This window comes from Humulus lupulus, chromosome 6 (genome assembly GCF_963169125.1).
Source record: "Humulus lupulus chromosome 6, drHumLupu1.1, whole genome shotgun sequence".
Classification (NCBI taxonomy): Eukaryota; Viridiplantae; Streptophyta; class Magnoliopsida; order Rosales; family Cannabaceae; genus Humulus; species Humulus lupulus.
The window spans coordinates 179,896,612-179,908,559 of record NC_084798.1 but is presented as its reverse complement, the minus strand read 5'-3'; the positions used below and the strand labels follow the sequence as shown (position 1 = coordinate 179,908,559).

Sequence of the window (11,948 nt, the reverse complement as noted above, 5' to 3'; positions counted from 1 at the left end):
CATCTCTCTATCGGTGGTCCATGTTAGCCTATCGCTCATTCAACTCTTGACGTTGACGGTCAATTTCCCTCTGTTGCAACGCCATCGTCTCAGTCACATTCTCCTGATTAGCCCTCATATTGGCTAACTCCTCCTGCAACACAATCAGTGTTGTCCTCAAGGTCTCAGAATCCATCTCCTCCTCTTCGAAATCCAACTGTGGTTCATCTTCAGCCACATTTTGTGGAGGAGGCAGGGTGGATGCAGCACCAAAAGCTTATCCCGTCTTTCTGGATGTTTTCGCCATTTGATTTTATTGGAAGTCTTGAGTTTGGCTCTCAATGAAAGCACCAAAATGTTGACCCTCAAATTAGTCAACGAAACAGAGTCAGCTAAACGATATAAAGTAAGATGAAAATGAGAAGAACTCCAAACAAAAAGTTAAACAACACAAACAATTTATAGTGGTTCGGCCCCAATAGAATGGTAACAACCTACGTCCACTTAATGTTCTTATTGATGTAGTATTCCAAGAACAGTGATCAATGAACTAAGGTTCATGAGTTTCACTGTTCTCAGATAAATATAACTGTGATGGATAACAACACTCTTTTTCTCTCTTAGAATCTCTCAGCTCAAGCATTCTCAAGCCAAATGTTAGAAAAGCAAAAAAGTCCCCTCTCTTGAGCTCTTTGATTCTTATTTATAGGCTCAAGGAGGTTTACATGGACCAATGGGCCTTAATTACACTTAATGCATGTGTATCTAAATAATAATGAAAATTACAATTAATACGTAATTACAAGATTGCATATTTGAAGGAAATAACTTAATATATGCGACCAAGTTGGTCGCCCATGAATATGATACTTGATAAGCCAATGATCTCCTGGTCGAGGGTCGAAGAGGATATGCTCACTTAAAACTGCCACGTGTTTCCCAAGTGTAGATCAATCCTGCCACATCATCATGTAGTCCGTTTTTGGGTAAACAAAAAGAAAGCAAAAAAAATCTATACCCCACATAATTTCCACTTTACATTAGTGGTTTTAACTTCTGAGTAATTTTTTTTATAAAATAAGTTGTTATTTACATAGTTTCCAGACAATGTTCATCTATAATTTTTTAAACAAGTAAATTTTAAATTTTTTCATAATTTGTAATACCGAATTTTAAAAATAATATACTTGAATTGAAACATTTTCAAAATCTTGAATTTCCCATTTTTTTGAGTTTTCAAAAGTAACATTTAGTTACTTATAATTGTGATAAGTTACCAATTACAAAAATATTTATTTTTAGAACATATTATGTCATATACATTTTGGTTATCTCTAAAATTTATTTGTTGAAACTTTTGTTTCTTAAAATACTAATTAGTTTTTTTATGTTATATTATAGTGTCTTATTATTTAATATATTTTTACGTTACCTTCAAACTTGTTTTATGAGCTAATGAGTTACAATAAAGTATAACAAATTACTTTAAAGCTTATCATCAAAAGTTATTTTTAATATACAATATAGTAACTTTTTTAATGAAAAGTTTTGATTCACTTTTTAGTCACTAATGTAATTTATATGCAAATAATATTGTTTCTTTTATTAATCAAACAAAAAAATAAACTTAGAAGATAGTTTCGTATTATAAAAAAATACACATTTTAATTTTTATTATAAATTTTGTTTAACCAAATTAGAAAGCAATTGCATAGTTATTTTTAAATACAATAAAACAGAAAAGAAACTTTTTGGTTAACCAGATGTAAAAGAAACTAAAATGTTACTTTTAATTCCGACCATCTTCTTTGGCAACGGCGAAAAAACCTATGCTTCTCTTATATTAAAATGACTATATTGAAGAGTAGATCACGATGGTACTACCCGTGAGTCCAACGACTAGTGGTGTGGTCATAATATTATTTTTAAGTTTTTGATAAGAGAGAGAAAAGAGAAATATATAGATTTGAAGAAAGGGAAAAAAAATAATGAAAAAAATTTGTTTTAAGTAAAAAATTATGGTATATGTGTAAATAATTATTTATAAGTGATTTTTGTAAATAAAATTTAAATTATGTTGAAGGAAGTAATTAATCCTAAAAATTCCCGGGGAAGAACAAAAAAGAAAATCCCATTTTTATATTCATAAAAAATAAAAATAAATGTATTGCCAAGTAGAGTTGTAAATGTGGGCGGTTCGGCCCGGCCCACATTTTTCGTGCCTCCGAATAATTCGAGTCGGGTCGGGCTGGCCCGTATTTGAATTCATGTCGGGCTGGGGTGGCCCATATTTGAAAGAGTAAGCCCAGCACAGCCCATGGGCCCGACCCACTTTCCTTATTTGGGCCCATTTTATTATTGCCAAAAAAAGTGAGAAGATGGGGAATTGAACTCTACACCTCCTCTTTAACAATCAATGAACTTACCACCAATCCAAATATATTTCTTTATTTAAATTGTAGTTTTAGATATTTTTATATATTTTTTAACAATACTTTGCACAAAATTATATCAAAGATAATTATTAGAATTTGAATACCTAATAATAAATACTGAAATTTTTAACTCACAAATCTTAAAATAAATTAATATAATTATTAAAATATAAAATTGACAAAAATAATAGATTTTTATTATTATTTTAATTTATAGATAATTGACAAATAAAAATTTATTATCATTATTAATGTTAAAATATCAAGCTTTTTATCGTGTCGTGCTTTCAGGCTAGTTTGTTCGTGCTTTCATGTCGTGCCTTCGGGTTTGTCATGCCGTGCTCAGGCCCATGTCGTGCCCTGTCGTGCTCGTGTCAGTTTCGTATTATGCTAGAAAACCCAGCCCGTATTTACAGCTCTATTGCCGAGCATTATCCCCTGTACAATAATTATGAGGTTGTCCCTTGGAAACTTAATACATCCATATAAAACATCTTTAGATTAAATGCCGGTCACATTGATTGATTTTATATATGTATAATTCTAAAATCCACTTTACATCAACTATTTGAAAAAATAATATTAATCACAAAAGTCATCACATTTTGTGACCATCATATCATATGCTATATCCCAAAATATTATAAATTTCATAATAATTCTAAAATATTCATCCTAAAAAAGTAGTCATAAAATATTAGTAGTAGTTCTTGGCACACACTCATACATATATTACTCTTCGAACTTTTTTTTTATATAAAATAATAATAAATCCTCTATAATTTTTTTAAATAAAAAATTTAACAAAATTTATTTACTCTATATTTGAGTAAAAATTATATTTCTGATCTAATATTATATATTTTCAATTAAATTAATGATAACACATAACACTAAATATAAGAAGATTATATGATATTATATATTTTCAAATAGTTATTTAGAGTATTTTGTAAATTTTTAAAAAAATTTAAATAATTTATAGTGCCAAAAATATGGTTCAACCATTTTACATTCTACGCACATAAAAAAAAAGTCACACGTGCAACAAATTATTTGAACTTTGCTTTACACACTGTAAATTATTCGAAATTTCTCAAAAATTTATAGAATTATTTAAATAATTACAATATACATGGTTATAAAAAAATTATGCCAAAAATACTTTCTGAACCAAAAACTAGAAGGGGTGGTGCTCCAGAAAACTACCCTAAATATATTGAGAGGAGAAATAGGTTTGAGAAATACAATTTATTATTTAAAATTATATGGAGATATATTCTGATACAAAATTTTGCTAACTTCCCCTCAAAAAAAAAAAGAGTACTATAACTACAATAGTTATTTGTAAGTCAATTAGATATAATTGGAACAAAAAAAGATCTCTAAATTCTTTATTATCTTCATTAATATTTAATGAACATAAAGATTAGAGAGAGTGAAAGGTGAGTAGTGGCCAATAAAAACAAAGTAGTGAAAACTGACAAGTGAGTTGAGAGGACTTGTAAGAGTAGTAATAGCTATTACTAGTAGTAGTACTAGTAAGAGTAATCAACACACCATAAAAGGCACCAAAAGCATATTTGATGTATTTTTTAGTGCTTTAGACTCTGACAAAGGAAGTTGTCATTAGTTATTACAGTTCACGCGGTTTGTGGGGTTAAAAAACAAAAGACTACACACAAAACCGCGTATCAACTTCCATCAAATGATGCTCTAGACTACTCATTAACTCACCCAAAATTCTCATAACCAGACAAAATTTTCTCTACCCTTTGTTTCTCTTCATCTTTCCTTTCTCCTTCTTCTTCCTCATCTTTTTCTTCTTTGGTTTTATTCAGAGAAAAAAAAGATGGTACTACACATATTGTTACTAATCATATTGTTCATTGTTGGTCTATTCAATTTGTACTTCTATGTTCCCACCAAGAAAGTCTATGCTTGGATTCAGTCTTTGTTCATTTCAGCTAGTAGTAGTAGTAGTGGTAGTACTTCATCAAAAACTTCAATTGACAAGTCATTATTATCTCCCAACAAAGAGAAGAACATCATCAACAACAGCATCAACAAGAAGGCTGAGCTTAGAAAAGTATTTGCCACCTTTGACAAGAACAGTGATGGATTCATAACAAAGCAAGAGTTGAGGGAATCGTTGAAGAACATAAGAATCTTCATGACAGAGAAAGAGGTTGAAGAAATGGTCTTGAAATTGGATGCTAATGGAGATGGTTTGATTGACTTTGAAGAGTTTGGTTTGCTTTGTGAGTCCATGACTGGTGGTGGTGGTGAGCAAGGAAAAGATGAGGTGAATGGGAATGAAAGTATGTTGGAAAATGAAGAGGATTTGAAGGAGGCTTTTGATGTGTTTGATAGAGATAAAGATGGGCTGATTACGGTTGAGGAGTTGGGTTCAATTTTGTCTTCTTTGGGATTGAAAGAAGGGAAGAAGATGGAGAATTGTAAAGAAATGATTAAGCAGGTTGATATGGATGGAGATGGCATGGTTAACTTTGAAGAGTTCAAGAGGATGATGAAAAGTGGAGGACAGCTTTTCTTCTCTTCTTCTTGTTAAGAAGTTTTCTCTCTTAACTAATTTTCAAGTTTTAATTATTATATGTCTCCTCTCGCTCTCTCTCTCTCTCTAACAGACATGATAGGCTACAAGGTAAAGGTGTTTGAAAAGATCACAATAGTCCGTGGTCATGAACCAATTTCTCTGTAATTATTTCATTTCAACTTTCTTTACCGGCAAAAGTTGTGGTATCATGTGTGTTATGTGTTGAAACTAATGCTAGACTGCAATTTCTACATAGGGTTCCTCTGCAAATTCCTTCCAATCCTCATAAAAGTCAATGAGAAGGATAGGTGTGATGTAATTTATAGTTCAATATAGCAAGTAGCAACTATTTATTTATATATATATATAGGCTATACAGCAATGATGAAAAATAACCAACAAACCACTTCTTAGTCACTGAATTATTGGATCATGTGTATTAGTTTTCTATTTTCTTTAACAAATGCTAAAATTGTTTTTTTAGTATTGACCTCGAAGTGTGTGTCGTCAAACCAAAGGGTCATGTCTATTCTCTATTGTCTCTTCTTTAAATGTCTCACCAAAATTTTGGGAAGGAAGGCATCGAACTATTCCACAATACAGAGCTTCGTTGGCAAGATAGCTGTATGTAGTTAAATTATAACACCCAATTAATAACACATTTACAACTTTAGGATAATAGTGTACAATACACTTTCTTAGACGTTTGGCTGACTTGTAGGGGGGGACCAAAAGAAACTGGTATGTGTAAAAAAAGTAAAAAGCAAACCATAAAAGTAGATAGAACCATTTGCCAAGTGCTTTGAATTGGGGCCAAAAAACTTCCTACTACCTTTTTCTTATGTTTGCTTCTTTTATGAGTTATTCCAAAGACAAATCTACAAGGTAAAGGAGGGGACCAAGAAAATAAGTAGAGTAACTGGTCCAAAATTGAGTGTTTGTCTACTCCAAGTATATTGTTAAGTCCAATACAAACCATTCATACTTCGACAAAAGTTTTATTGTCAAGGCAGCGGCTTCATCCAAATAACGAGTAAATATGGAGATAATTTAGACATGAGAAACTCCGTATTCATAGATAGAAAGGAAGCATATTAAAAAATTTGAAACAGAAGCCAAAACCATTTTAAATAAAGATTTATTAATGTATGTAAATACAATCAAATTCTTTTTTTCTTTTCTTTTGAGGTCTCTTACAATAATATAATCAAAGATCGAGAAAAGGGGGACAAATTAATAGTGTTCATATGCAACTTTTTGTGTATTTGGTTCTGCTTAGCTAGGCCGCATAAAAAGGGCACTCCACCAGAAGGCTATGGCCCCCAAACGACAGGAACACAACAGTTGAGGGCTTTGGGTGCCTTCTGATTAGTAGCACAACCTGCTTATCTACCCAAGGAATCAATTTCCAAGCACATCAGAAAACATCGGGGTGAAATCGCCCTGGAATGGAGCTGCCTTGCTGAGCCTGCTTGAGGTGCATTGTTAGGGCGTAGTTGTTGACCTGATTGGATGATAATAAAAATTAATAAAATCGAAAACTTTGAATCATGCATAGACATGCCAATAGAAAAATATAGATACATATATTAATAAATATAAACCAATTATCATAGAAAAGAAAAAATAATGTTAGTGGCGTTGGGAACTAAACCTCCAGTGTTCTCAATTGCTCTTGGTACTGGGACACCAGTTGTTTTAATTGCTGCAACTCTTGGTTCTTGTTTTCAAATTCTTTGTGACGATCGTGCTGAATAGACACAGCTCGCTTAAGAATTGCGTTTTCCTGAATAAGTGCACCTACTTGTTCCTTCAGCACAATATTTTCCTACAAGTAATTAAAATCAAATATAAGAAAGATTAACATCAAATTTTCATCATCCAACAACTTCTAAGCAACAGAAGAAGATAAAAAGTTTCCGAATTAGAGCATTGTACAGGCAACAGAAAAATAAAACACCCAAAAAATTTAAAACCTGGTGGACGGTTTGGACCACATCTGCACTTGCACGTGTATAGATGGATTTCTCCAAAACCTCAAGCACTCTAGATGCACGAGCTTTGGCATCATCCATGTCAGATGCAGTCATCATCTCTCTAACAAAAAGCTCCACCCAATCTGCACCATCCTTTGGAAGATTTTCCTCCCCAATTGGAACCTCTCCATTTGTTGTCACTGCAAGTGAAAAATATATTCATATTGCATTCATTCCATTGATAGCAACAACATTGTCTTCAACATCACTAAGCAAACAAAACTCAAATATCTGAAACTGACTATTGACAATTTATTGCTGACTACAAAGAAGAAAAAGTGATAGTAAAGAAAAAATAGATAAAAAAATCTAGAGCTGATCATCAATAAAGAGAAAAGGATGCAAAGATCAATAGATCATAACAAGGCCATTTCAGTACCTAATGAATGCCATACAAGATCCTTGAACTTTCCACAATATTTCTCCCTACATTAAAGCAATCTCTTGAGCCTTTTTATTTTGCTTGTTCTTTTTTGTTGTCAATCAGTATGTTCACTATACATTATAGTATCACCCTCCCAAAGTATAGCTTAACTTCTGTCCAATAAAATATAAATAAACATTTTCATGCAAATCATTAAGCATTTAAAGTCCGTTGAATACAAACACCCATGTAACCATTCCCCGCATTTTGGCCACAAGACTTTCAATTTACCTTGTGATTGGAGTTGAACATTTCCTTCTGCTGCTACTGCTACATCTGATGTGCCTGCAGCAGAACCTAAATTTTGGGAAGCAGATCCTAATCGTAACTCATTCAAACTTTTAATAGCTGAATCCAAATCATCTCCACATTCTTCAACTGCTCTCTCCAGAACCTAGAATGAGAAATTACAAGTGTCAGAAACTTTTCGTATCAATTAAAAATCTACAAGATTCTTCATACATTATGTGTATTTCCCTAACAAATATCAAGAAGGAAAAAAAATTTACAGATGAGCTAGAAAGACACATCCAAATCGAATAGATTCAAAACAGAAAATAGACATATCATCAAACTGATTGCCAAAGCAATGCAGAAGAACTCAAAATAACAGTCTATCAATCATATGAGCAAGAATTACCCGATAACGATATAAATATATTTGACCAGAAATTGCCCAATACCAAAAACGAAATTGAAGAAGTTAAGTCTGTAAAAAAAAACGCAACAGAAAACTTCTATTAAACAATTAGCACTTAAACCCTCTAAGGTAAAGCACGAAACCAGAAAGATGGAGCTCAACGAGATTTGAGTACAATCCAACGCCACTTGAAGCCTGGTTAATGTATCCATATGGGTTCGGCAAAAGGAGAGTTCACTAAGATGATTATCCAAACAAACTAAAAAAATCGAAAACGCATACAAAATAATGGTAAGAAAACACTATGAACGATGAAACCAGGAAGATGGAGCTCAACAAGATATGAGTACAATCCAAGGCCACTTGAAGCCTGGTTTCTATGGTCCAAGTATCCGTACGGGTTCGCCAAAAGGAGTGTTCACTACGATGATTATCCAAACAAACTCAAAAAGAAAATAATAATAATAATAATAATGGTAAGAAAACCCTATGAACAATACCAAGTCCAAAATCTTCAACTTCAGCCATAAAAATAAACACCAAACCAACATTTACACAATTGACAAAAAAAAATGCATACAGAAAAAACTCCGACGACGAACCTGGGGGTCCATATCCGGGAAAAGTCCCAATAGACAATCAATAAATTGAAAGGATTGCGAGGGAGTTCCAAAGGGGTATTGGTTGGAGGAGGCTGAGACTGAAACGGGAAAAGATTTCGGAGGAGAGTGCCGGGCAGGTGAAGACGAAGGTGAGGTTGAAGAAGAAAATCTGATTCTCTTAGAAACTGAAGGCGTAGAGGGCAATTCTTCAAAAATGGATCTCTTCCCACACACTATGGCAGACATGTTTCGCCTCCGTCGATCGGTGGCTTCTTCTCCCCCCAATCCTCTCTACTCCTTGCACCGCGATCGATCCGCACCCCAAACTCTTGACGTGCTGCTCATACAGCGCGCCCCCAAAATTACAAAAAGCAAACCCTAGAATCGTGATATAGAAAACAAAGTTCCAGTTCAGATCCAACAATCGAAAATTCTCTCCCAAATCGATCGAAATTAGGGCTCGAATCTATCTCTCGTTTCGAAATAAATGATTAGATTGCAGAGGATTTTCCTCCGATGCAAGGCAAACTTAAATTATGGCTCCATTCAATTTGGGGAAAAGGAGGGATTTGATCGGTATCCGTGTCTGAGAAACGAGAGAGGCGCATTCGCCATTTTTTGGGTCCGTGCTGGGAATTAAGAACGTCACCGTTTTAAAGATCCGAGAACCAAGAATAAAGGCTTTGGTTGGGTGAAGGACCTGTTGGAATATGCCAAGTAGGCAATTTGTATCGGAGTTGAAAATTGGAGACACGTGGCTTAAGTGTATTGGCTGTTGTTTTTATTGTGTGAAACGTATGTATGGGATGGGTGGTGTCTTATCTATTTTGCTTTGACAAAATAAGCCATCCTCGTGGAATTGGTGCTTGAGCTTTGAATCTGACCCCCCCCCCCCCCCCCCAACAACAAAAAATTATTTCGAAAATTTGAGTTTTTATGATTAAGGTGTCATAAAAAAAAAAATTATTTAAAATCAATAATTTTTTTGATAATATCCAAAATATTTTTTTTATAATTTTTCCATCAATTTCATTTTCTCTCTTCCCTTTCTCTTTCTCAACTCATTCCTCTCAACTCTCTCTAGAAAAAATTAATGGACTCAATGTAATAGCAAGTATTCCTTACTTGAGACACTAAAATATTCCATTCGAACAGATCTGGGCATGATTTTTTAGTTTTTTTTGTTATTTTTTTCAGATCTGAAATTTTGGAATCTACAGAAAATCGACGTAGTTCGATGGTGCTCGATGACAGCTCGATGATGCCTTCAAAGTCAAGATTTTCATGAAAAAATCAATGTTGCTCGATGGAGGTTCAATGGTGGTTTGATGGTGTTCAATGTGAATCTTGCAAGATACGTAATTTTTCACTTGGGTGTCTGTTTGAGGTATTTTTTTTTATTTTTGGTATTTTTCAAGATCTACACGTTTTAAATGTGTATATACACATTTGGGAAATATAAATCTTGAAAAAAAATGACAAATGCATAACATACCTCATGTTCAAGATATGTTTTGGTATGTTTTCAAGTTCTAAACTTTGAAAATGTGTATGTGAACATCTAAAACGTGTAGATCTCAAAAAAATACTCAAAATAAAAAAAAATCATCACAAACGGACACCCGAGTGAAAAATTATGTTTCTTACAAGAATTGCATTGAACCACCATTGAGCAATGTCTAATTTTTCATGAAAATATTGATTTTGAAAGCCCCATCGAGGTAGCATCGAACACCATCGAGTTGGGCATGATTTTTTAGTTATTTTTCAGATCTGAAACTCTGAAATATGTAGAAAATTGACTTTGCTCGATGGTGCTCGATTCTAACTCGATGGGGCCTTCAAAATCAATGTTTTCATGAAAAATCGATGTTGCTCGATGGTGGCTCGATGCAATTCTTGTAAGAGACATAATTTTTCACTCGGGTGTCCGTTTGGGATGATTTTTTTTTATTTTTGGTATTTTTTTAGATCTACACGTTTTAGATGTTCACATACGCATTTTCAAAGTTTAGAACTTGAAAACATACCAAAACATATCTTGAACATGAGGTATGTTTTGCATTTGTCAATTTTTTCAAGATTTACATTTCCCAAATGTGTATATACACATCTCAAACGTGTAGATCTTGAAAAAATACCCAAAATAAAAAAAAAATCACCCCAAACGGACACCCGAGTGAAAAATTACGTTTCTTGTAAGAATCGCATCGAACACCATCAAATCACCATCGAACCACTATCGAGCAACATCGATTTTTTCATGAAAATCATGATTTTGAAGGCCCCATCGAGTTGGCATCGAGCACCATCGCACCACGTCGATTTTCTGCAGATTCCAAAGTTTCAGATCTAAAAAAAAAAATCGCAAAACAAACTCAAAAATCATGTCCAGATCTATTCGAAATGTAGTATTTTAGTGTCCTAAGTGAGGAATATTTGCTGTTACATTATTTCTATTATATTTTACCTTACCCATGAATTTTTTTTCTAGAGAGGGAGTTGAGAGGAATGGATTGAGGGAGAGAGAGGGAAGAGAGAATGGGAGGTGGATGGGAAAAATTATGAGAGGGGTATTTTGGGTATTGTCAAAAGAATTGACATTTTTTTGAAATGATTTAAATGCTTAGCAATTTTTTGACTTAGAACCCCTCATTAAGCATAAAAACTCAAATTTTCCTATTGTAATAGGAATTTGATCACTTTTAAGTATTTGGTATTGGATTTGAATTTTTCTAACCTATAAAATTGTACTTGAACGATATCTTTTCCTGATTTTGGGTTCAAGTGAAACCCACTGTATATGTGGTTTTCAGATTGGAACACTTCAATTTTTTATTTTTGAAAAAAAATCTTAACTAAGTTCATAGTTTTTTTAGTTAATAACTTATTTTAGTTTTGAAGCTTATAATATAAAAATAAATACACATATATCAAACTATAAAATGATAAATAATATTTGTTTATTTAAAGCCTATATATTATTAATTTAGTTTAAAATTACAAATAAAATAATATTAAAATAAGTGTATTGTTGTATTTGTTAAAATTATACTTGATTCTATAATTTGATAAGTGTATATTTTAATTTTGTCAAAAAATCAATTCAAAAGTAAAATTGTTTATAAATTATAATCTAAGAAAAAAATTCATTTGCTAGTTATGATTATATTATATATTATTTTTATAAAATATATTATTACATTAATTTTATGAATATATGAAAACTTGACAAATTCTCATGCACAATCAAACACAAAAAGTGATATTCATAA

The 11,948-nt window shown here is 32.6% G+C and overlaps 2 protein-coding genes across 2 annotated transcripts; one reads left to right on the top strand and one right to left on the bottom strand.

The window, feature by feature from the left end:
- The first annotated feature begins 4,080 nt into the window (after window positions 1-4,080).
- Window positions 4,081-5,334, top strand: LOC133782767 (calmodulin-like protein 3). Its single transcript, XM_062222138.1, has one exon. It carries the CDS (start codon window positions 4,267-4,269, stop codon window positions 4,984-4,986), a length of 720 nt encoding a protein of 239 aa, XP_062078122.1. The 5' UTR covers window positions 4,081-4,266; the 3' UTR covers window positions 4,987-5,334.
- Window positions 5,335-6,082: 748 nt separating this feature from the next.
- On the bottom strand, window positions 6,083-9,337 carry LOC133782766 (uncharacterized). Its single transcript, XM_062222137.1, has 5 exons — window positions 8,674-9,337; window positions 7,663-7,825; window positions 6,948-7,147; window positions 6,626-6,799; window positions 6,083-6,475 (listed from the first exon to the last, which is right to left on the bottom strand). Exons 1-5 carry the CDS (start codon window positions 8,917-8,919, stop codon window positions 6,389-6,391), a joined length of 870 nt encoding a protein of 289 aa, XP_062078121.1. The 5' UTR covers window positions 8,920-9,337; the 3' UTR covers window positions 6,083-6,388.
- Window positions 9,338-11,948: the final 2,611 nt, after the last annotated feature.